Source organism: Brachionichthys hirsutus, chromosome 22 (genome assembly GCF_040956055.1).
Source record: "Brachionichthys hirsutus isolate HB-005 chromosome 22, CSIRO-AGI_Bhir_v1, whole genome shotgun sequence".
Classification (NCBI taxonomy): domain Eukaryota; kingdom Metazoa; phylum Chordata; class Actinopteri; order Lophiiformes; family Brachionichthyidae; genus Brachionichthys; species Brachionichthys hirsutus.
In genome coordinates this window covers 1,431,472-1,455,883 of record NC_090918.1, presented here as the reverse complement: position 1 = coordinate 1,455,883, position 24,412 = coordinate 1,431,472, and the positions used below count along the sequence as shown (strand labels likewise).

At 44.6% G+C, this 24,412-nt stretch overlaps 1 protein-coding gene across 1 annotated transcript in view; it reads right to left on the bottom strand.

Moving 5' to 3' along the window:
• Positions 1 to 24,412, bottom strand: part of rassf3 (Ras association domain family member 3) — a 33,251-nt gene that overhangs the window by 8,091 nt on the left and 748 nt on the right. The window contains exon 2 of the mRNA XM_068755389.1: positions 19,592 to 19,701. Within this exon, the coding sequence (XP_068611490.1) occupies positions 19,592 to 19,701 (110 nt within the window). The remainder of the gene's footprint in view (positions 1 to 19,591; positions 19,702 to 24,412) is intronic.

Here is a 24,412-nt window from a genome sequence, read left to right as displayed (position 1 = left end):
GGGCAGGCTGTAATGTGTAGAATGGGCAGCGACGCAACGGCAGCCCCCTCCGCCGCCTTTAGGATACAAACACAGGGCGCTTCCACGCTCGCACCTTTTGTCCGTGAGCGCTGGGCGGTGACCGAAAAGAAGAGATCACAGACGCATGCGGCCGACGTCCTCGTTGGCGCGGGGTGGGGGGGGGGGGTCAGGTGGAGACGGGTTATCACTAGTGTGTTGCATTGTGTTGTGTTGTGGGCTCAGGCGTTGTAATTATGACTTCATTGCAAGGCTGCATTGCTGACGTATCAGGAGAAGATCATCCCAGGGGATATTTAAGTGCACGTTGCATTAACACACTGAAGTAAGTAGAAAAACATTTTGCTCACAGGCCACTTTTTTGTTTTTGTTTACCTCAACCTTTTGCAATTAAAAACTTTCTGAACACACCCCGTCTGTAAACCGCACTTTGCATTTATTATAATTTAATTCTTACTTTCTCTTTTGCACATCAAAAGTCCGCACAAAACGGATCACAAGTGAACTGTGGCGACGAGAAGCCGTACAGTGGAGGGTCTGTCTAAAGCAGCTGCCTGTGTTTATGAGCGGCGGTCATTAGAAGGATTAATATTATTACAGTGATGAAACCAATGATTATTCCATTCTAAATACAGAACACGAGTCAGTCTGAGAATGAACTGATTCATTGATACCTTCAGTTTAAAGCACAACTTTCAGGTGGTGATTCCAGCGGTCGACTTTTAGTCCTGAAAAGATCCCACTGAGGAGACTCAACTTGATACATCGCACTGGCGTTTGCCCAAAACGACCCCTTTGGCACCGAAAGCGTTAAATCAAATCAACCGATCCAAAACGGAACATCAGGAGATAAGCGGAAGAAATAGACTGAAGGTCAGCGTATCTTTCTATCGCTCCTTTTCCCTCTCAAACACCTCACATTCCCCGTGACGCAGGTGGTTCCTCTCATAAGCAGATTTACTTATATTATACAACACAGCCTACTGCTCCGGTAGAGCCCTGTGTGTGTGTGTGTGTGTGCGCGTGTGTGTGTTTCCATGAAAGCACTATGGCTCTGATGAGAGAGAGAGAGAGAGGGCCGCACAGTTTAGAACAATTCCACTTACGTTTCCTTTGGAAAAGCAAGGCGCAGGCAGGGGAGAGACAAAAGAGTCTCATAAATTGCTTTGTGGTTGCTTTATGCAACCTGCAGATACGGTCCACACTTCACAGGTCACAAAGCCCAAACAGACACACACAAGTTTGTGTTGGCTCGCACATCAAGACTTGTTTTTTGGTGAAGCCGTGGATAGATTGGACTTGGTATGTAGATTATAAGATAATTCCAAAGCAACAAAGTACAGTAGGGACCGTTGTAAATGTTATTTGTGCCAAGGAAAGGCAAAGGAAAGGTTCCAGTCAGAGAGTGCAAACCTCCAGCGAGGCACACAAAAACACAAAACCTTTCTGCGAGGAGTTTGCATGTTCTCCCCGTGTCTGCGTGGGTTCTCTCCGGGTTCCTTCCACCACCAAAGAACACGCGGATTAGGTGAATTGGTTGCACTAAATTGCCAATAGGTGTGAATGTGTGTGTGAAGGATAGTCCGTCTTTGTGTGGCCCTGCCATGAACTGGCGGCTTGTCCAGGGGGTGACCCGAAAATAAGAATTATACTGGAAGCACAGGACCGTTCCCACAGGATAAAACCCTCATATGCAAAGCTCAGTTCAAATACAGTCAAAACACATTTTACGAGCTCTCCGCAACTTGTTAATCAAGATTCGTGCAGCACAATGGCAAAGTCCTTCATGGACAAGAACGCCCATGTTAAGGGTTGCCATGGCAGCGTTGCCAGTCTGAACGCTACAGAACTTTGAACAGGACTGCAATTCACACAAGACACTTAAACGTCGTCTGATCTGCGGCCTCTTGCACGTGCAACACAGGAAGCTATAATCACGGGGCTCTTGTGAAATCCTCTTCTGCCGTCATTGTTTTCAACAAACAGATGGTCTTCCTGCAGCATCATGCACCCCCCCCCCCCCCCCCCCCCCCTCAGATCGAAGTAGATGCTGAGCTCTGGACCAGCGTGCTCGTAGCTGCGTAGCAACATGTCGGCAGGTCTCGGTGTGGAGAGAACCGGACAGACCGCCGAGCGAAGCCAGGACGCGCCACACAATGGAAGAGCGACAAGGATGACGAGGCTGGGAGGGAGAGGTGAGAATAAGGGATGAAGCCGGACAGACAGAGGAAGGAGGTCTAGAGAAGAAGAATGTGAAAGGTTAGATTTGGTCCCACATGTCCACGAGGACAGGAAAGGCACCGGATAAACAACAGATTTAAGACGGCCGCCGAACTGCCGTTTCTTGGTGACGTTCTGGACATTTTAACATTTATACAGAACGGCGAGGCGCAATAAAGGCGCTCTGTTCTGTGATGAAACACAGTAGATTCCTGACAGCGAGAAGAAAAGAAAAAAGATCCCTATCTGCCTACCACCATGGCCGTCAGAGTCTCTATCAGCTGCCCTTGGAGATGAAAACCACAGATAAGGACGCTGATGTCATGGCCAACATTCGAGGATGACCTCATTTTAATGTGTGATGGGTTTCTAAACAAAATTCCCATGAAGGAAAACAATGAAGAAGCACGCAGACTGGTCAAACTGGATCCATGGACAGACGCTCTGTGTATAAAAACAGGACAGATAAGGGAAAGCACGGCCGTAGATATGGAGGTAAAAAGACTGAAACATAAATCTATCGGCTCTACAGTCGATCGGGAACAACATCCTCCCGCCATTTACTCTCACGGGTCATTTCACTTCAAATCATGCTCAGGTCTGTACTTCATTTCTTTCACTGGGAACACTGGTTTTACAAGAATCACTGAGATGGGAGACTGGAACTCTGATTAATCGGTTTCACAGAGTCCGACGCGAGTCTTGGGATGGATGTAGCTGATGCACGGTTTATGGAATGGACAGAGCGCGTCGTGGGGCTTAAAGCTTTATGACGTAAAGAAGGAGGACTTTCAACGGAAACAAGACCGCGAGGGCTTTTTTGAAATGCTCCTCTTAGACAGGATGTTTGACTTTATTTGTACTGTAATACATGCTACTGTCTGACTGTACTTGTACTCTAACATTCTATCTAATAAATATATTCATCATCGTCATGTGGGCTCATCTCTGAGTTCCAGTACTCAGTCTGAACTCACGAGGCACGAACCTTAACCTTTCATGTGAGAACAAGCTAAACCCCTCATGTGTTAAATGTCAACTAAAAAAACAAGTTGTCGTATATAAAAACATTAATAAAATAGTCACGGGTTAAAAAAAAAAGCAAAAAGTTCTTGGACTATTCTGCAGACAAGACCAGGAATATGATCTTACTGACTTACACCATCATACATGAACTTATTCAGTCAGCTGAACCAGATTAAGGGGGGGGGGCAACCTGCTGACATGCATCCATTGAACCAGCACAACACAAGCACTGTCAATGCGTGACGTACAGAAACTGCATTTGAGCTCATTAGATTAAACTAATCGTGTGGTTTTCATTGGCCACATTGTAACCCCGGCAACCTACCTGGAGTGTATTCCGACCTCTGTCCCAGAATTCAGGGCGCAAACTAGGTAGAAAACCTGAAGCCTGGTAATATTATTACTATGTGGTATTATTGGTACATGGGATATACAGTGTCAAGAACAGACTTCAGAGGAATTCAGTGTCTCTGCAGTGATGAGAGATGATGGGGGGGGGGGGGGGGGATCACCATCAAGCCATTTTTCATGAGACACGCAGACTGGTCAGCGTGACATTTCCCAACAGACACACCATTCACACACAAAAAAGGTGGATCAGTAGTGGGCAAGAATGCCTCTGTGTGTGTGTGTGTGTGTGCGTGTGTGTGTGTGCGTGTGCCTGCTCGTGCAGAGGGGGATAGAGAGACAAAGAATCCTCCTCTGGCCAGACTTAATGTCTCATTTCCCTGCCCGACTATCCTGCGTCCGTCTGTCTTTATGCTTTCTCCGTTTGTCTTCAGTCTCTGTTTGCACTGAAGCTCATTCAACTTCGCTCTTGCACAGATAAAAAAAAGAAGAAGCCTGAAAGAGAAACGCCTCCTCTCTCTCCTCAGAGCCGGTTCAAAGCAGGGCTGCTGCACATCAAAAGGAGCCACGAAGGTTTAAGGCTTCCAGTCTGAACGGCGCAGAAAAGAGTCTCCGTTGCAGAGTTCGAGCTCGAGCGCTGCGTAAAAAGGAACACAGGACTTCCCTGATCCACGCAGCAGCCCCCCCCCCCCCCCCCCACACACACCATATCTGCCCAAGGACACGTCCCTTCTCGAGTTGTAATTACCGTCGGCGTGTGGGAAACTGACATACGTCCTGCCAGACTCCCATTTCAGGACCGGGGGGGGGGGTTTAAGACACCACATGTCACCGCCTCTCCTACGCGGCTGTGGGGGCTGCGTCGCGTATCTCAAAACACACTCCTCTCGCCCTGAGGAATGAGGAACTGTGTTAAAGGTCTGCCGGTGGAAAAGCGAAGGGTCGTGCTACAGAATCTGCAACGGAGTCACGCCACACACACACATCGAGCGGCCAGAGAAGAAGAAGAAGAAGAAGAAGAGCCCGATTCTTTTGCAGTATATCCAGTTTTCAACAGGCAGAACAAACCGGCTGTGTTTGCAGTAGAAGCGTGTGAGAAACTGAAGTACGAGTAGAAGTGTGTGCCTGTGGATCCGGTGCCACTTGAAAAGCCCAGCATTTAGTCAAAGGACCTGCTGAGCGACCTTTTTTTTTGTTTGTTTGATCCCAGACGTGATTAAACTGAATTTCTTCTGTTTATCGTCAATCAGCGCAGCCCTAATTCCATCAATCTGCAGGAAATGACAATACATATTATCATCTCTATTGCAGGCTAAAGACACAGAATTATGCAACAGATTGGTCTTTGCACCGGAAATACGCATATAAATTGCTCCAAAACAAACAGTTCTGCCAATTTAATCCGGCACAGAATATGCAAAGCTAATAATAAAACATGACTTTATAAATCCTTATTATCTTTATCTCTTCAGGGCTTTTGTTTTTGTTTTTCTTGATCAGTCTGCGCTGCTTCCAGGGTGGATTTTATTCCGGAACAGGTGAACCAACCAGCTCTGAACCAACCAGCTCTGAAAATGAACCTTCAATTCAAATGGGTGCGGTTTATTTACACTGGATGCACGCCGAAGTCACTCGAAGTCACGCCGAAGTCAAGCCGAAGTCACGCCGAAGTCAAGCCTGTCTATTAAACGAGCTTCGGCTCAGTCTATTTTGCGCGTCTTTATTATAGTAAACTATGCGATGCTAAATTGAGAGAATCCTGAATGACATCCGGCCCCATTAGAGCAGCTGTGCGCAACAGCAGCAGCTGCTGCTAGGTAAAGAACACAAACAGCGCGGAGCTGTCATTGTTCCCGGAGGTTACCTTGCTTTCTGTGACTTTTCCCGAAGGTTTTTTGAAGAAAGAGGTTCTGGCCGTGAAAAAATACTCTTCGGAGTCTTCCTCCAAGCTGCTGTAGCCACTGCTCATCGTGCTATTCCACGTCATTGGCGGAGAAAACCTCTTGACGCGAAATCGACCGCATTAAACACACCCCCCCCCCGGAAAAACTGAAATAAACTCTAAAGAAAAAAAAAAAAAAAAGAGAGAGAGAGAGAGAGAGAGAGACGGACACGTCTGTTTGCTCGGTGTGCGAATCTCCTTCCTCTTCTCCCGTCAGTCACTCGCCTGAGTCCAACCGCATGGCTCTAAACTCATTTACAACTTCCATTTTTTAAATATATATATATATATAAACGACGAACTTCCTGTCATTTGCTGAAAAGAAAGAAGTCCGCTAACTTCTATAAAACTCTCAAAATAATAAAATCCCTCGGAGCGCACTTCACGAGGTCCACCCCGTCCCCCCCTGCTCAATGCACGGCTTAACTTTCCTGTGTGACAGCCGGTCTACAGTAAGGCCACGCCCACCACAAGCAGTCACTTGGTGCCGACCAATCAGCGTGTGTAACACTTGGTGATGTCACGCAAAATACAGCTCGGCAACCAATCAGCGGTTTGATTTTCATTTCAAGTGAAATAAACCATCACGTTGCAGAAGAAGATGCAGGAAGAGAAAACCAACAAACTAAAAACTAAAAAATGAATTATATATATTTTAGAGCCTCATTTTTCACATTCCTCAAATATACATTTAGAAATATGCACTGAGACATGGGAACAAGGGGGAGTAATGTTATGACATGCCAAACATATGCGAATGAGATCAGAAATCAACAAAACGTGATTTTTGTGATTCTTAACTATTGAAGATGAACACATCACAACAAAAGCTAGGAGTAGGTTTCTAGTGTCAGGATCCTGGGACGCAATGCCATCGTGGCAAAATTATAAAGTTTGTTCAAAGCCCTACGTGCAATTACACAACAGCTGATGAGTAAGAATGGCACTGCAGGCTATGCATGCTCGCTTCAGTGAATCTCTCTTTGTTGCTGTTTATCTTTCCAGCCTGTAAATATCAGCAGTGCATTCATAAAGCCATACATAGCAAACAGAAACATAATGGCTGATGTGGGGGCCCTGTAGTGTTGATGTCATTCTGTCAGGTAGGAGTCCAACCCTATCCTCCTCCCGTTTGTCCTCAAGGATGTGAGGTGGATTAATTACCTTATAGCTTATGTAATCATCTGTCTGTCCGTCCGTCCGTTAGGAAGATAACTCAAAAGGTTTCAGACGGACCTGGATGAAATCTTTAGGAAATGTTGGGAATGTTACCAGGAGGAGATGATTGAATTTTTGTGACAATCCGGAAGAGATCCTGGATTCTGGATCACTTTGAAATATTCTTTAGCATTGCAGTCAATGGAGCTTCACAATTTGTTCCTCAATATCTCGGTTGATTATTGGCCGATATTTATGGTATTTGACAGTCATGTAGGGTGAGGACCTCCATCTTACCACCGAATTTCATCTGGATCGGAACCACAATGACTTTAGGAAAAAATATTAAATTTTAACATTGAAACCCTCATTAACAGATTCAAAAATCTGGTAAAAATACACATCAAGTCGGATTCATTTTTACTTTTCATGGTTGGTGTATAAAGATACCAAGAACAATTTAGATCCAGATCACCATGTGGATGATGTAAATCCAATTAGGAGCTGATTGAGCTGCTCGGCGGAGGTCTGCGCTCGCTTGAGTGCTTTTCTAGTTTTGAAAGTTACATGTGACCGAAAGGGACGGAAGGTTTTGTGAGCCGTTATTCAACTGCTAAAAAAACGCTTCTCATCGGAATGACTTTCTAAACTACAGAAATATCACAACAAGCTTCCCACTTGCAATTTTTACTTCCTGCTGACATTTAAGGTGTGCGATGTCAAAATGAGAAGTCAGCCTAAACCACAGAGTAAAGTTAGCCACGATCTGAAAGTAGAAGGTTAAAGGTCAATTATATAGCACAGCTGCTTTAAAAGAAACACAGAGTAAATACTACCTTATGTATTTATTTAATTACTTATGAACATTCCATTCTCACTCTAGATTTCTGGGCATTTCAAGGTTTTCCACAAAATTGGTGGCCGCTGTCTCTTGCAGGGAGGTATTTTTTCCATCTGAACCTTTTAGCAACCGCTGTGCCACAAACTTCAGCAGGCACTTTTAATGAGTATAAAATGTTTTTTATTTCCTTCTCTATTTGCAGTGAATGTTTTATAAGCGAAACCCTAAAGCGTTCCAGCTTGAAAGAGGCTAATAAGCCTTTTTCTTACTTTTTGAATTATTAATATGTGAGAATTAGTGGTGGTAAATAGCTTTGGTTTGCAGTCCCCTAAAATGTTCACTACGTGAAACTCAAAGGAGGAGAGGTTAGGCATGGCAGGAGACAGATTTTATGTTCATTTTAGCATCAGTCTTATTGTTGTCTCGCGAAGTCACGCAAACTGTAAAAGAAAAGGCCCCAGGTCCGGAATCTGGTCTGAGTCAGAGAGTCCAGGAATGGTTTCCATTCTAAACTGCGTTTGTTTAAAAAAAAAAAAACTTTTTTACTTACATTATGTCAGTAAAACCAGCATTTGTTATCAGTTTGACAAGTTAAATACGTCTAAAAATGCTAATAAATGTAGCCTGTGTGCTCGTCTTTTATAGCGCACATAAGAAATATAAAACATGTTCAAACCTTGCATATAAAATACGTTCAGTAGATAAGCAAACCGAGTTTATACGGTTGTAAAATGCAGTTTTACTCATTTCTTCAGGGGGGGTGGTCTCTCATATATCGCACCATCAAGGGCTAGCTGTTGCCTAGAATTGACGAAGTTGTCTGCAGTGACCCGTCTGTCTTCACCTTTCATTTCACATGCAGGGTTAAAGGATCTCACTATCACAGTTTCATTGGAGTAAAAGTCTCAGATGGATATAAAAGTTAAACTATGAGGTGAAATCTATGGTGTATCTGTACTGAATAAAACCCCAACCCACAAGCAAACACATGCACCAGCTCTGGGAACAAGCAGTGCACATGCTGGGAGCCTTTTAGGCATACAGGCTCTAATTTAAAACCAGATGCCAAAAATAAATATGGTGCGTCCGGGGCAGCCAAACCGTCAGTTAAAATACAGTAGAGCTCCACCCAAGATGCACGCAGGACACAGATAAGGAGGCGCATCACCTTATTGTCCTGAAATGGTGCTTTATGATACTTAAATACTTCTACGCTGACGGGTTTGTTTTGTTCTTTTTGCATTTTGACATTCATTAGGCCCGAGCGCCTATCCTAGTTCAATTTTATTTTTGATTAGAAAGTGAAATGATGCATAATCTAAAACCAATGGCCGGACTGAACCTCTCAAATATCTACAGTGTCTGTAATTATTGCTCAAAATCAGACGTTCATTCGTTTTCCTAAACGCTTGCCCTGATTAGGGTCATGCACGGTGGTGAGAAGCTATTCTCATATCGAGGGTGAAAAATAGTTTCTTCATTAACCTGGACCAGAGAACCATCAAATCAAATATGTGTAAAGTCCTGATGTTAATCTGTTGCCCGGTCGCTCTGGCCTGGAGCCAAGTCTTAGTTAAACATCATTGACATTCCTTGGCGCTAGCATCAGATACTACACTGTTCACACGAGGGCACAAAGCAAATGACAGCATGATGAGCCCATCGAAATTAAAACACATTCCACAATGTTTCCCACGACGCCTACCAGTTGTCGAACAAATAGTCTAACTAAAAGCAAAAATGTACTTCTTACAATACTTTAAAAAAAAAAAAAAAAACTTCCCTACAACCATTAAGTAGTCTTGCATAAATAAATTGATATTAAATCATTGCTGTGTAGATTATTGAACCTGGCTTTTTTTTTTTTTTTGCCTCAGTCTCTGGAATATTGCTTCATTGTTGCTCTCATTGAACAGTAATAGAAAATATATGTTGAAGAGTAAATTGGAAAAGCAGCGATAGGGAATGAATGAACTACGCGCTGCATTCTCATCATGCGTATGAGCGGAGCGGAGAGGCAGCGAGGTTGTGCCAGGGGAATGTGGTGTGGTGGCTCGGTCGGATCTGCAGTTCTGCATGTAGTTATAAATTACCTGCATTCCAAAGCAGGGGTTGGTCCCTGTGCTTCCTGCATTACTCTGCCAGTCACATTTATTTCATCTAAAGCTCCTTCCTAACAATAAAAAAGAATTAACAGGATGTTTTTTTATGGACCTTACATGTAACCTGTACACTAGTTCTTTTTTTTTAACTAGTAATTTGGTTGTTTCCAAAATAAGAAGCGACCCACATCGAGACGTTTCAGCTACTGTTATTTCAGAAAAAAAGTTCACAGACAGAAAACTGGTCATCAGACGGATGAATTTCTGACATAGAAGACATCTTGTCCATCAATCACGGGGCTTTTGTAAAACTGAAAAAGAGCCGTGACCCTTCCTTCTTTGGTATGCAAACTTGTATTTGCCCCGGAGGCATTTGAAATGACTCCTCAGTGACAGTAAATAGCCAGACCGGTGCCCAGAGGCCAACGGGCTGATTTCTTCCTGATAACCAATTTAACAGATGCTAAGTGTGGGTTTTTTTTATACTGGGTCCGCTCGAATAAAGTAATGGTTCTATCTTTATTTCAAAGAGATAAACACCCCCCCCCCCCCCCGTGAAGACTTAATTAGCGACTCATGGAGGAGTTTTATCCTCCAGCGATGTCTATTTTTACTCCCTTTGAGGAAGCAGTTTCTGCAGCTGAAGGTCTGGTTAAAGATTAATCCAGTTTCAAAGCAGGCGGAGGCTCCAGTCGACCGCCGCTCCACCTGACACTGACACGTAACCACGGCGATGAGACTTTAATGGGATAGAGAGCAACAGCAAAACACCAAACAAGGTCTATAGATGAGTTAAATCTTAATCTTATCATCCCCACTGCACTGAAGAAGGATGTGGCTCCCTTTAGACTCAGTTACTCTGTGCTGTGTAAATATAAATATAACTGTGGACAGATTTGCCTTTAGACACTTGGTTGAAGTTTGTTGGGGCAAATAAGTGTGACAAGTGAGAAGTCATACCATGTGAGAGGTTAGGGCAAAGGGCGATGGAGAGTTAACGAAGTTAAGGAATGTGCCTTATTTAGAAAACCCACTAATGGTAGCTGCAGAGGAGGATGGGGGGGGGGGGCGGGGTTTACCTTCCTACCTTCTGCAGGTAAGACTGAGAAAGAGGCGACTTTGTATTTATGCACTGATGTGTTGTAAGTGGGGGGGGGGGGGGTTGCACTCTAATTACAGGCAGCAGCAGAACTAGAGGTTGGTGGGTGGGTTTAAAACTACTTTAAACACGAGGACCAACAGTTACGCTTGAAGCTTAGAAATAGTAAACGTGATCAAATGATTCCAACTTTGAACTTCTCAAAGGCTTTTCACGAAAAAAAAATCCTGCTGCGCACGAGATCCTCGTCTCAGTTTTGAACATGGTGTCTTAAAAATATCTTCAATGATGATGGCGGGGTTTTTTTTATGCAGTTTCACTGAAAGCGAAGATGGAAGATTCACATTTTGAGTCAGCGCTTTGTGTTACAAGAACAAAGTGATGGAACCTTAGATTGCAGAAACAACAACAATAGAAACTTGCACAACAGGAACAGCATCCCGCATTGTTTGGGTTACCAGGACCGGCTGAGTCATGTGATCATGTGAAGCATGATGAGGATTTAAGCCCCAAGTCAATCAAACACACAGCAATTAAACATTGTGGCACGCCAGTTACCAAAACAGCCATGTAATCCGTACTACGCTATGCTTCAGATTATGGGTGCCCGTGAGGGTCATTTTTAAAGGCTGAATGATGGGCAATTGTTACAGGATAGCTTTTTAAAACATTTGCAGTGACCAACTAGCCGACTGTTACACCAATAGAGGAAAGACAAAGCCTGAAGGCATAAACAACAACACACTCTCTCTCACACGCACACACACAAACACATTTCCATTTGAATGCAGAGCTAAAGCAGATACACTGCTTGAGAATGTTGAAACAGAAAAAAACATCAGACCAAGTAGTCCTTCAACACCTGTGAGGATGTGTGTGTGTGTGTGTGTGTGTGTGTGTGTGTGTGTGTGTGTGTGTGTACTCCTTTGTTTTGGTACTCACTTTGCCTCAGGGACTCTGGAACTGATCCAAACATTTCCTTACAGAGGTTTTCTGAGTTGCATTTTCATGCCTGACTGTGTGCGCAGAGATCGGCAGTGTGCATGCGGGGTTTAGACACTGATATATTGTGTGTGCGCGTGCGAGTGCGTGCGAGTTCCCCACCATCCCATGTTTCTCCTGGAGGCCCCCGTGAATCATCCTGACAGACAAAACACTGAGTGTCTGGTGATCAAAGAGGAGAAGATAACACAGCGCCTCGGTGTATCACATAATCCCAGACAGACAGCGGTGCAGGCCTCAATTCAAACACTTCAGCCCTGTAGGGTTACACCGCATGGGGGGGGGGGATTGCATGGCTTTCGATGGTTAAACTGGGAGTGAAAGAGAGGGAGGGGGGCGGCATGACAGGAGGTGGAAGGGTTAAAACTGTAGTTTACTCTAGCATTTCAAGAAACAGAAAACAAAACAGAAGTGTAATTTAGAAAAGCGATTTGCCACTTTATGTTTGTTTGTTTGATGTTAAAATAAAATCACATGAAATGTAGCCAGATAATCAGTTTACTGCAAACAAAAACTTACAGGCCACATTTATCTTAATCAAACAGAGAAAGAAAACAACCTATATTTCAATTCTGGCTTTTGAACTTTAAAATGAATACCGGTATTACTTCTTTGACATCTGCTTCTGACAGGAAAATCAAGTTGCCAATGATAAACGGACTGGAAGGGCATGGCTCCATTTCTCTTTTTGCATACGATAAAGGATAGGGTCAATACCTCTCTGCAGAAAGATGCGCCTTATTTCCTCATCGCCCCACAATTCAACACTTTTTGGGTGGGGGGGGGGGGTATTATTGAAACAGCAACGTTTATTTTCTTTCTTTCACTGCCTCTGCATTCAGTCTGCGTCTGTGTATTTAACATTAAAGTTAACAGTCGGGTTGCCGCTGCATTCAGGTCGCATGAATGGTGAATGCGTGTCATTCACGGTGAAAGGCTGGCGAGGCTGGTCGGCATCTGAGGCTGCGATCATCCAGGCCCAGATAGAGACCGGATCCAAGATAAAACCCAACAAACAGAGAGGAGCGCGCTGCCGCGTCCCGCCCTGATACGCATCTATGTTTCCTCCTCACCCTCCCACAGGCAAAGAAGAAAAACAGAACAGAGTTCAGTTCACATCGAGCTCCTCTCTTGACTCCTGAGCAGGAAATAAATAATCCGAGTTTTGTTTTATGCTGCAGACAAAAATAAATAAATAAAAAATGACACGAAATGCCACAAAAGTCCACTTTCAATGTACCGAATGCATCAAACAAGATGTTTGTCCTCCACAACGGTCCATCATGTCCCTCCGTCTGACATAAACTGAACAATGCAATTTGACAAGTTGGCTACTTGGATTCTTGCTCGCTCTTCGCTCAGAGAGCAGCTTTGATATACTTTCTCTGCTGGACACACTGAGGTCACATTTTTTTCTCCACTGATGATTGTGGTTTGGAGATGCAGACATTGTTCAGGGCTGAGAGGCCCTTTCAGGCATCCTCAGCGCTTGATGTGATCAATCGGTGCCCTTTACAAGTCTGAACCTCGGAATCAGCTCAGATCTCAAGTGTGCATTCACAGCAAAAGAACAAAGCCACCTGAAAGCAGCACCTTCGTTGGCATCGTTCACCTGTATTTATGTTTCTATCGCTCAGCCTTTGCTATTGCTTAACTAAATATGGGGCTGAATTCATATAATAACTGACAAAAGGAGCATCGCATTGTTGTTGTTATTATCACAGCCATTTGTAGGAAGGAAACTAAAAAAACTTGCACTAAAATGAGGTTTTCTTTCACAGCTTAGATCTAATTTTATACTCATGCAGGCTTTCAGCAACAACGGGATGTATGAGCGATATCTTTACGAGCCATTATTTCATAATGAAAAGCCAAATAGCAGAAAGAAGCCTCCTTATCAACCCAAAATATTAGAATTAGAAACATTCTCCAGTCCTTTGGTAATTGATTTAATGATTTAAACGGCAAGATCAAAAGATGAAAAATGGATATAAATAATTAACCACCAACAAAAGCTCAGGGTTAGAGTTCCGGCCTCCCCTGAGGCGGCGTGGGCTCAGCTGGAGTCTGCCGTATTTCAGCTAGAAGATGCGTTGGGACACGTTAGGAGCCAAATCAGAGGGGCTCGTCTGTTGTCGGGACGCTAATCCGGCGGCTGGTGTCCCGTTTCTGCAACAGGCAGCTGATTATGAGGAGCTTTTGTCTGTCCGGAGCGCTTCAGACCGAGGAGTTAATCCCTCACAATCCACAGAGATTACAGCGCTGTTGTGGCTGCTCGCAAGTCGTAGCTCGGTTAGAGAGTCTCTCTGTTTCTTAGAAAAGACCTCTGAAATGAAATGTTAAAAATCTGATTTCCATTGGATGTGTTCTAGATCATTTTATAAGTGACTTTAGCTGGGTTTTGTGACATTGTGTGTAAAATGAATGCCACATTTGTTGACAATAATGTGACGCTTCAGTGTTGTTAGATCTTCATCTGTAAATCTGAAGTCGTAAATCTTTTTTTTTTCCTCTCCGTTGTTTATCCTGCTGTTTCATGCAGCGGCTCATAAACGCTGCTCCTCCTTTCTGTGTTTGACATGTGTTCTTCAGATTTTTCCTCGCCACATTTGCTTTTAATTTTCTCATCCGGCACATTCGCCCTTCCAGAAGGAAAACGTTTGGTGCATTTGGAATGTTTTTACTGTTGAACACTGTCGCCTTTCTTTGTGGTTTCACTGTTTTAATGCACTGGAAACATTTTTAACAGTTTAATTCTCTCATAAATAAATAACTCCTGAAGCAAGCCTGAATGGAGTTGAGACAGTTCACACAGCTGAAACGTTAGTAGTAACTTATTTCATTAAACATGAAAACTTCTGATGACTTTCCCCATTCTTGGTTTTTGCCTTCTTGCCCGCCTTTCTTTCCGCAAGCCTTGCATTTATATTTTGGGTAAACATGTTTAACTCTTTCAGTGCCAATGACATCTAAAGACGTTTTTTTATAACCCAAACATTGAAATCTGCCCCTCTTCAACGGCCAATAACTCCAGAACGCAAAATGGTTCCTGATGAAAGAAGATACTTTGATCTTTCATTCAATATGTTCGGCGTCTGCTTAGTCATAGTAGAGAATATCCTGTGAGGATTGGAAAATCGACCAAAATGGGCGAAAACTGGGGCAACTCGGCATATAGCCGAGCTGAAAATGGCTGGCACTGAAAGAGTTAATCTCGGCAAATTTAACATCCCGCAGACGTCACCCTTTACCTTCAACAGGTAAGAGTCCGCCTTGTTTGTATTTTCTTTAGCACAATAAGCAGCTGATTAGAGGATTGGATTGACGATTAAGGAGGAAGAGCGGTGATGGTGACGATGTTTGTTTACAGGAAAGGAAGAAGGAGACGAGATGTAATGATAGCAAAGAAACAGCGGAGGGAACCCAGACCTTTAGCCGCAGGGGAAGGATTTTCAGCCAGACGCCATTCATCATTCAAATCTGGATGCAGTCACTCTTGGAATTATCTCAAAATTGAATCGACTCCCTTTTTGGCCTGCCCTGCAAAACATCCTCCCAACTTTGTTCGCCATGATCATTAATATCCTGTCAACACAGTCAAATCTGTGACTGTTTATGAGTGTGAAATATTATTGTTGCGCGTTTCCAGCATCTTGTTTGGACCAATGGGTGAAAGTGTCACTGCAAACACCTGAATTACCTGCAAGATGGACACTGAAGTGTGATTAATGCTCATGTAATCAATAAATGATCGCGATCTGGAGTGAATCCAGGTGGGCTATGGATCTATGCCCCCCCCCTCCTGCCCTAAATTCTTTAACATTATAAGAACACTGTGACGATGTGGAAAGTTTTACTGGGTTAGATTAATCATTGAAATTAGGATGATGATTGAATTAGATTAAATGGGAGTGCTGGGTTTAGGCTGAGGCTTTTGTTCTTGGAGGGGTTTTTTTTGGGGGGGGGGGGGGGTGGTTTACTGGATGTCTCATTTTGAGATCCCTTTCACACCGACATAATTCTGTTTTATAAGTTTTATTTAGTATCGAAAATACCAGCCCTTATTCTTTTTTAATAACCTTTAAAATCCTTCTTTAAATGTGGCAGCTTAGATGTAAAATCAACAGGGGTCAAATGTACAGAAAGAAAGTGAGACCTAAAGTCTCATTCTGAAGGAGAGAAAAACAGAAGCACGCAAGGAAAGAGGAGAGAAAACGTTTCCCACCCCGAGACGTGTAACCTCACGCTTTACTGTGCATTCCCTTCCTGTTTGTTGTGCTGCTCGTGCCCCTGCGAGTGTGTATTTACTGCCGCGTTATCCTCAGCAGGCCGATAGCCATTAATGACTAACCATGAAACCTCAGAGGGGAAACGCATTCACATTCCTTCTGCTTTTAAATGGGGTTTTCTAACCCACTCTATTGCTAATCTCATTTCCTGCTGAGTTTCACCAAAACTATAAAGTGAAATTCAGTAAAACAACAAATTATTATCTTAACTGTGAGCATAACGTTTCATAAATATCAACAAAAATAAAATATTTTGGGATGTATTATGGGATGTAAATGTTCCTTTTTCTAGAAATGCAGCATTTTCCACCTTCAGGCCCGTCTGTCGTTCCTCCAGACATCAGCGATCGGACCCGACGGTGTTAACGGGTCTCCATCAGAGACCTGAATGAGACTCTATTACACAGAGAGAATGAACAAACATCCCTCCATCGCTCTCCCTCTGCTCGTGTTTGTCTTTCCCAAAAGGCAGGAAGTGGCCGGCTATTCTCTTCGTCTCCGTCAATCATTTACCGCCTCTCCCTTCAGCCCCACCAATCACAGGACAGAGGATGAGCGCTGAGTCATGCTGTACAGATGCTCTCATGTCCAGTTTGGCACATTAGAGCTCATTACTCACTCTAGAATGGTTTTTATTTGTTGGGACAACATTCTCTTAAAACGGCAACGACGTACATCCTGCTGGTCAAAAAGCATTTTCAGGGTATCTCAATGGTTGTTTTCGATTTGTCTTCAGCATAATAAATAAGAACTTGAAAGTATCGTCACCGTATAGCAAGAAGGTACCGGGTTCGAATCCTTTCTGTGCAGGGCTTAAAACCGCTGGATGAGCCACGATGGTCGTTTTCCCTGGTGATTATTAATTAGAATGATACCGCTTTGAAGAATGGATTATCCTAGTACGCATGTTAGCTTCAAAGATCACTGAGCAATAAAGTTGGACCAATGGATGTAAAAAAAAAAAAAAAACATTGAGGGGTTCCACCACACCAACCAGTTCGCCGTACTGGGACTAAAGGCTGCAGCTGCAGAGCCGTCCCAGTAACAAGCTATATCTGAACATTCGTGACATTGCTACCAGGGATACCGACCACATTATCGAACTTTTCTTCTGCAGAACATGGTTATTTTTATTGTCCTTTAAAAAGCCGTCATTGGCCGACCTCCACTCTGCAGGTTCACGGCTGCCGGGCCTGAATACACAGAAAGAGAATCACGCCTTTCATCACTTTTGCTGACATTCAGTTTGTGGATTGTTTCTCCACCACAAGCCACAGACGAGCAGAAACGCTGTGAGAACGGCATGTCGACATTGCTGCTCTTTCAGACGCTTCAGCATTTTTGAAAATGAGGGGAAAAAAACAGGGAGAAAGGAGAAAAAGGAAATCAATTTCACTAATTATTCTCTTCAGAAAAACACCTTCCAAATGCTTTTTTTTTTTATTGTAATATAAATGTGCATTGTACATTAACGTAATAATAATATTTGTGTTTCAGGTGTCAAAACCATCCAAATCTGTAAAGTAAAATTTACTTTTAATTTAAAGAAATATATATTTTACTTGACACTCCTTGTTCTTGGTCTCAGTTCAGTTTTCGTAGAACGCAAGTAGACACCTTGAGGAAATACTGCATATGTAGTTCCAAGAAAATGTAGGCACAGATCTACATGCACGTCTATACGCCACTTAAGAACTGACGTAATGTAAAAGGCACTAAGGTGTGTGTGTGTGTGTTGGTTTGAAATGCGCTAAGTTAATCCTCCTCGTGTCAGCTGAAAAACCCACATCACTGTTGACAGAGGGCGGAGCCAAACCCAGAGACACTCCGTCTTGACTGGAAACATCAGTGTTGGCGTTATTGGCCAAGCGGGGCGTAAACACTGCGGGGCAAGCCGAAAATCTACGAGGGCAACACTAACCCTAACCCTAAACCTGCAGAAAGAATAGAGCTCCAGAGAAGTGGTAAACACAGCATGTTCCGCTTTGTATGGTGACGTCGCCATGGCGACGTCCCTTTACTCAGATCCACCTCCTTGGCTCCAAGCATTAAGGAATCATTTCACATTGTTTTTGATGACTCATCAATAACTCATGCTGAAATTAACACTTTAATATCAGGAGAAAAATGTGTGCAAGTTGTTTGATCCCTTTACGTCATTCGTTTTCTGTAAGTGAAATAACTGTGGATGCGCACACACACACACACACACACACAATGGTGTGATCAGAACAAATACTCTAACATGAGCCAGACAACTGCTGAACCTATGACCCAGTTTCAGTGAGTGATGCATTGTGGGTGTGTGCACTGACTTGGGGTCCAACGTCCTATCAAAGCTCATTGGAATTTGTGCCATTAGTGAAAACATGTAGAATCAGAACTACAGCATTGGGTTCATTGGATGGGACAGCACAGTGGTGCAGCGGGTAGCGCTGCAGGCTCGCAGCAAGAAGGTCACAGGTTCGAACCCAACTTGGGGTCTTTCTGTGAGGAGTTTGGATGTTCCCCCTGTACCTACGTGGGTTCTCTCCGGGTTCCGTGGTTTCCCCCCACCACCAAAAACATGCAACGCATGTGAATCGGTTACACATGCGAGTGTGTGAGTGCGTGAGTGTGTGAGTGTGTGAGTGTGTGAGTGCGTGAGTGCGTGATCGTCCGTCTACGCGTGGCCCTATGATGAGCTGGCGACGCGTCCAGGGTGTACCCTGCCTCTCGCCTGTAGATAGCTGGGATAGGCTCCAGCAACAACCTGGACATTGGGCCTGTGTCGCCCAATGCAAGATTATATATTTGAGAACACTGCCCCCAGGCGGTGATGTGATGTACTACACTGATACCTGGGAGGTCAGCAATTTAATAATGTTCTGCCAGTTCATACTAAAACTGGTGAAAAGATAGTAAAGAAATGAGAACATCTGCAATTCCTTGACCGATGACGAAGATCACGTGATGCCATCGAAAGCCCTGGACCACATTATTATTCAGAATTTATAAAATTATGATCATTGAACATCAGGAGCCGCTTAAACATCACGAAACATGACCTTTCAATCGGATCGGGACTCATTCTGACGCACGTTTTTCCCGTTCCCTGCTCCTCGGTTTTGTAACTGACATTTAGAACGACCAGTTATGAAGCTCGAGCTGAAAGTTCCGTTGGGAACGTTACGTCACTGCACTGTTAACTAGTTCACTAGTAGTTTACTAGAAGTTCACTCCTCCCCACACACGCTCAGTCTTACATCACGGCTGTCCAATGAGATAACATCCATCCAATAGCGCAGCAACACACTTTCATTGTTGGCCAATCAGCTTTCTACCATGTTTTTTTTTTTATATGATTCTCTTCATTAGTACCTCCAGTTCATTCCCGTTTCCTGCTTCCTGATATTCCTGATTGTCCACAACATCGATGCCAAATACCTTCTCGCAGGCTAATTACCGTCACCCTCATCTGCCGCTGCTGCCGCAGGTCGGCTACGTCAATCGCTTCCTTCTCTTGACGGTGGAGATCGCGTACATTTTTGTAGCGTTCGTACTCACGGGAAATGGCGTGTTGTTGTCGAGGTGGTCCTGACAGACCGATGAAGATACAGGATGGCAGTCCAGCGACACCCGGTCCCGACACGCCGCGTGGCAGGTGTACTTACAACCTGCAGAGGGACAGAATAGAAGACAGGTACATGCAGGTGTGTCCATTCACTTAACGTGTATGCAAATGATCTGATACGAGCGCTCCTTCTGAAATCCGGAGATTAAACAGAGGAAAAGGCATCAAATTTCATTTATTATTTTATAGAAGGCAAATTCTACTCGTTAATACGCGCGTTTCTCTTATCAAAACATTCCTGAGCTAGAATCCAGACCGTCAAGCGTTGAAGCAACTGGGAGTCGTCCAGAATCGACTCCGACCCGTCCCACACACTCCCCACGCTAAGATGCTAACACACAGCTCAATGTGCGCCCCCCCCCCCCACGAGCCTACCTGGTGAACTCTTTTTCACGTTCTGTCCTACTTTATCCGACAGTTTGCACATGGCTGCTCCCATCGCCCATCTCCCTCACACGGGCACACGACTCGGCATCCTCGCCGAGACTGGCGACATTACATCACAACGCGCACACGCACACGCACACACGCACACGCACACGCACACGCACACACACACACACACACACGCGGAGGAGTTAAGGCACATTCAGCACCAACACACTCGCCTTTGGTGCTCAGATGCTGATTTGCGTTGCCGCCGTGCTCCCTGCGCGTGTGTTGTTGTGCTGAGAGGCTGATTTAACAGTCAAATGGAGGCCGCAGTGTGACGACGGAGGACTGCTGACTCTATTACATAGTTTGTTATGGCTGTGTGGTGTGTGTGTGTGTGTGTGTGCGTGCGTGTGTGTGTTTCCGGCTGCCACCCATTCGCTCACGCATGCATTCCTCTCGATCCCTTTTGACAAAGAACTTGATCCACAGAGGAAGAACCGGCGAGGCCTTCGGAATCCCTCCTTTAACAGAGACATCTATCCATCCCATAATACACAACACAACACGTTTCATGGATGTGAAAACACGTCGTCACATCTGATCTAAAAAATATCCCAGCTCGCTTTTCTTTGGGGGGGGGTCAGTGAACAGCTCTGGTCAGTTCAGATCATCTGTGACTTCCTGCTCTCCTGTTCGACCCCGCCCCTTTCCTCACCTGTAGCTTGTTAGCCCCTCCTCCAAATAGTCCTTCTGCACTTTGCTGCCACGCTCTGCTGCACCTACAGTGTGTGTCTTTTGGCGGCTTTTTTCTTCCTCTTTTTACACTTTTGAAGCAGAAGGAACAATTATGGCCTTCAAGTCTATAAATATTGAAGGTCTTATTAGCATGATGAATAATTGACTAAAAACATTATGTATAAATTAAATCCTTTCTTTACGGAAAATTGTAAAATTCTAAAAATACAGACTGACAGATATTTATTTGAAAATGTGCAAATTTAACCAATCAAATCACACTGGGTGGGATGAATCACTCAATATTGAATCCTGCTCCATTTCTAAAACACACAGGTATATCTGTGTGCATCAACACACAGACGGCTCTTATTGTGAAAGGAAGCAGGCCCTCGGGTCAGAGGTCAAAGGTCGGAAACCACAGACTGGAAAGACGCAACAGTTTTTCCTCCCCTTGTGCGAGTTGTCTCTTCACACCGACTCCCTAATCGTTCTTCCTGCACACACAGCTGTCCATAAACGGTGCGGGATGTATTAACCTTAAACTTTACCTCCATCCTTCCACCTGCGGAGGTCAGAGGTCAAAGACAGGTGTCTGCTAAATACAGCAACCATCTGTTTCGTTGGTTTTATCATGATATCAAGCCTGAGCTGGAAAGAATTAAAAACTACTATCATATTTCTAAAACACACACACACACACACACACACACACTATACTGGCAATTAGCCACAGCTACTAAGAACCCGTGCAAACAACGCACGTGGTCGACAATGGAGACACAGTTAAAAGCTTTGTTACCGCCGCCGAGGCCGGCGTTATGTGATCGCCGCCATTTGTCTGTTAGCAAGATGACTGAAAAGGTTCCGGACGGATCTGGAGGAAATTTTCAGGAAATGTTGGGAATGTTACCAGGAACAGGTGATGATCCAGAAGAGATCCTGAACTTTGAATTCCTTTGAATTTTTTTTTGTTAACATTGCAGTCAATGGAGAAAACCACTTCTACTTTTCATGGCTGGTGTATAAAGATATCAAGAACAATGTATGACCTTTTGGTGATGATCCAGATCACCATGTGGACGGTGTAAACCCAATTAGGAGGGGAACCAGCTGCTCGGCGGAGGTCTGCGCTCTCTGCGTTACAATTGCATCATTTTTATATTCATTGTAAATAAGTTGCAGATAAATTTGAACTTGTTTTTCACTTTCCAAAAAAATATTTTGCACTTACAAAGTGACATTTTTGAGTGCAGCTCAGTTTCCAGTGAATAAGGTTTGAAAAGTGCAAACGAGCCGACGATAAAACAGAGATCCAGCCGGCGTCTGCAGAGACGATGGAAACACACAAGCTTCAAACTCACCGGCGTTCCCACACAGCAGGATGACCTCCAGCCGTCCGGAGCGTCTCATCGCTTTTGGGAAGCGACAGAAAAATCCAGATAATCTCCTCAAAGTTTTGCCAAAGTTTTTGGCAAAGCCCATTTTTCCACACGCCGTCAGACACACACACACACACACATCCAGAATGAACGGCGATTCACATCCAAAAAAACCAGCCGGAGACGGAAACGCAAGTTGGAATCATCCTTCTCTACCGTCAGTGAGCCGTCTGTGCTCCCGTCTGCACTGGTTCCACCCCTCATTTGTGTTTGTACGCACAAGTGTGTGTGTGTGTGTGTGTGTGTGTGCGTCAGCTGCCATCCCATGTTTGTTCAGTCGCAGTGACACTTTGTCTCTGTGACACACACACACACACACACACACACACACACACACACACACACACACACACACACACACACACACACACACACACACACACACAGGCGATGAAGGCAGCTTCGGTATTTTGCACCGTGGTTCAAAATGAGCCTCCATCCTCCATGAGAGGCGACACCACGACGTGAAACTGCCCCCCCCCCTCCCCCGCTCACACCGACCTGAACAATGTCTGTCTGCCGTGACTGAAGATGTTATTTTTCTACTTCACCCTTATAGTTTTAAATGAAAAAATAACTTCCAAATACACCTTAGGATGAGGAAGGGGCCATTTTTCGGTGCCGTCGTGCTTAACATCACGATTTGGTGGCGGGAGGAACCCGGCGGAACCCGGACAGAACCCACGCAGGCGGGGGGGGGGGAATCGAACCTGAAACCTGCCAGTGAATGTTTTCTCGTTCTACCGTGTCAAATGAGCAGCAACAGATGGCGTCCGATGTGCAGCTGCTTGCATCAGCACCACAGAGCTTTTTAAAGACACTTAATGTCCTCCACACGCACACACGCGCACACACACACACACGCACACACACACACACACAGCATCTGGCGCAACACTAAACCAAGGCAGACAAAGACTTCCTGATCTCTGCGGGAGGTTTCTGTTACCTCATCTGAATGAGACAGGAGACAAAGGGTGAGAGAGTGTCCCTGTCCCTGCCCCCCCCCCCCCCCCCACACACACACATATATATATAAAAAAATACGTATAATGTTAGTTCTCTAATGAGTACATGGGCCGACGGTGGCGCGGGTCGTCCTGTGATCGAGAAGTCGGTGGTTTGATTCCCGGCTCCGGCAAAGGTGTACACTGTCGTCGTTTCCTTGGGCAAGACTCTTCACCCACATTGCCCGTGTGAATGTAGCGAGCGAGTGAATGTCGGTGGGGGTCGGGAGGGCCGATGGTACAAATTGAATTGAATAATGCACTACGAGTTGAGCCCATAGAAACGTCCATTATTATTATTACATTTAAACATAATTGATATAACGTTAATAGAATAATGACAGAATCATCATGAACGCCGGTTTCATGTAACCCTCGCTTCCACGTCTCCATCAGAGGCGAATTTAACGTTGTTGTTGTTGTTGTTGTTTATAACGACGACGCAGAAGAAAAGAGAAAGCAATCTCAGACGCCTTGGAGACGGCGGTGCCGCGGCAACTACCAACGCTTTGAAACGCGGCCGAAGTGTCTGGTTCCGCTTCGAGAAGGATTGGAAAGCGAAGTCCGGGCGCTTAACATCCTGCAAGCGAAGAAGACGCCGGCCAAACGCAAAAGGATGAGACGCGAACACGAACAGGCAGGAATCCTACAGGTGAAAATGCAGGCAGAGAATCTGCCGAGCGTCGTTCTGACCCGCACGGACACAAGAGAGAACATTTAACCCGCAGTGTTTTGCAGTGCAATATTAGTACTTGGAAGTAAATGATTACTTCTGGTCGTCATGGACTTCTTCTCTACTGTGAAATCCTGCAGGATGGGGGGGGGGGGGGGGGGGTTGGGAGGGAGGGTTTCTCCCCGTAGTTTTTAAGTTTGCTCCTTTTTGGGACGCTCCAGCCTGGAGATGAAGCTTAATTATTTATTTTTTTGCTGGATCAATGTGTAACACAGACCACGTGATCACAATGCCTCAAGAACTCTGGCGGACTTGGAAGGACTTTTATGTCCAATTTCACTCGTGTGCTCTTTTTTTTGTGATTGACATTTACAATAGGACAAATAAATAAAATATTAAGAGGTAAAAAGATTCCTTGGTCACCGTGGCGCTGTCTGTCTGTTGTTTGTCAGACAGCGTCCACCAGTCTGTCCTCCTCGTACATCTGAACCGGTCTGTCCGCATACTGACTGACTGCATTCC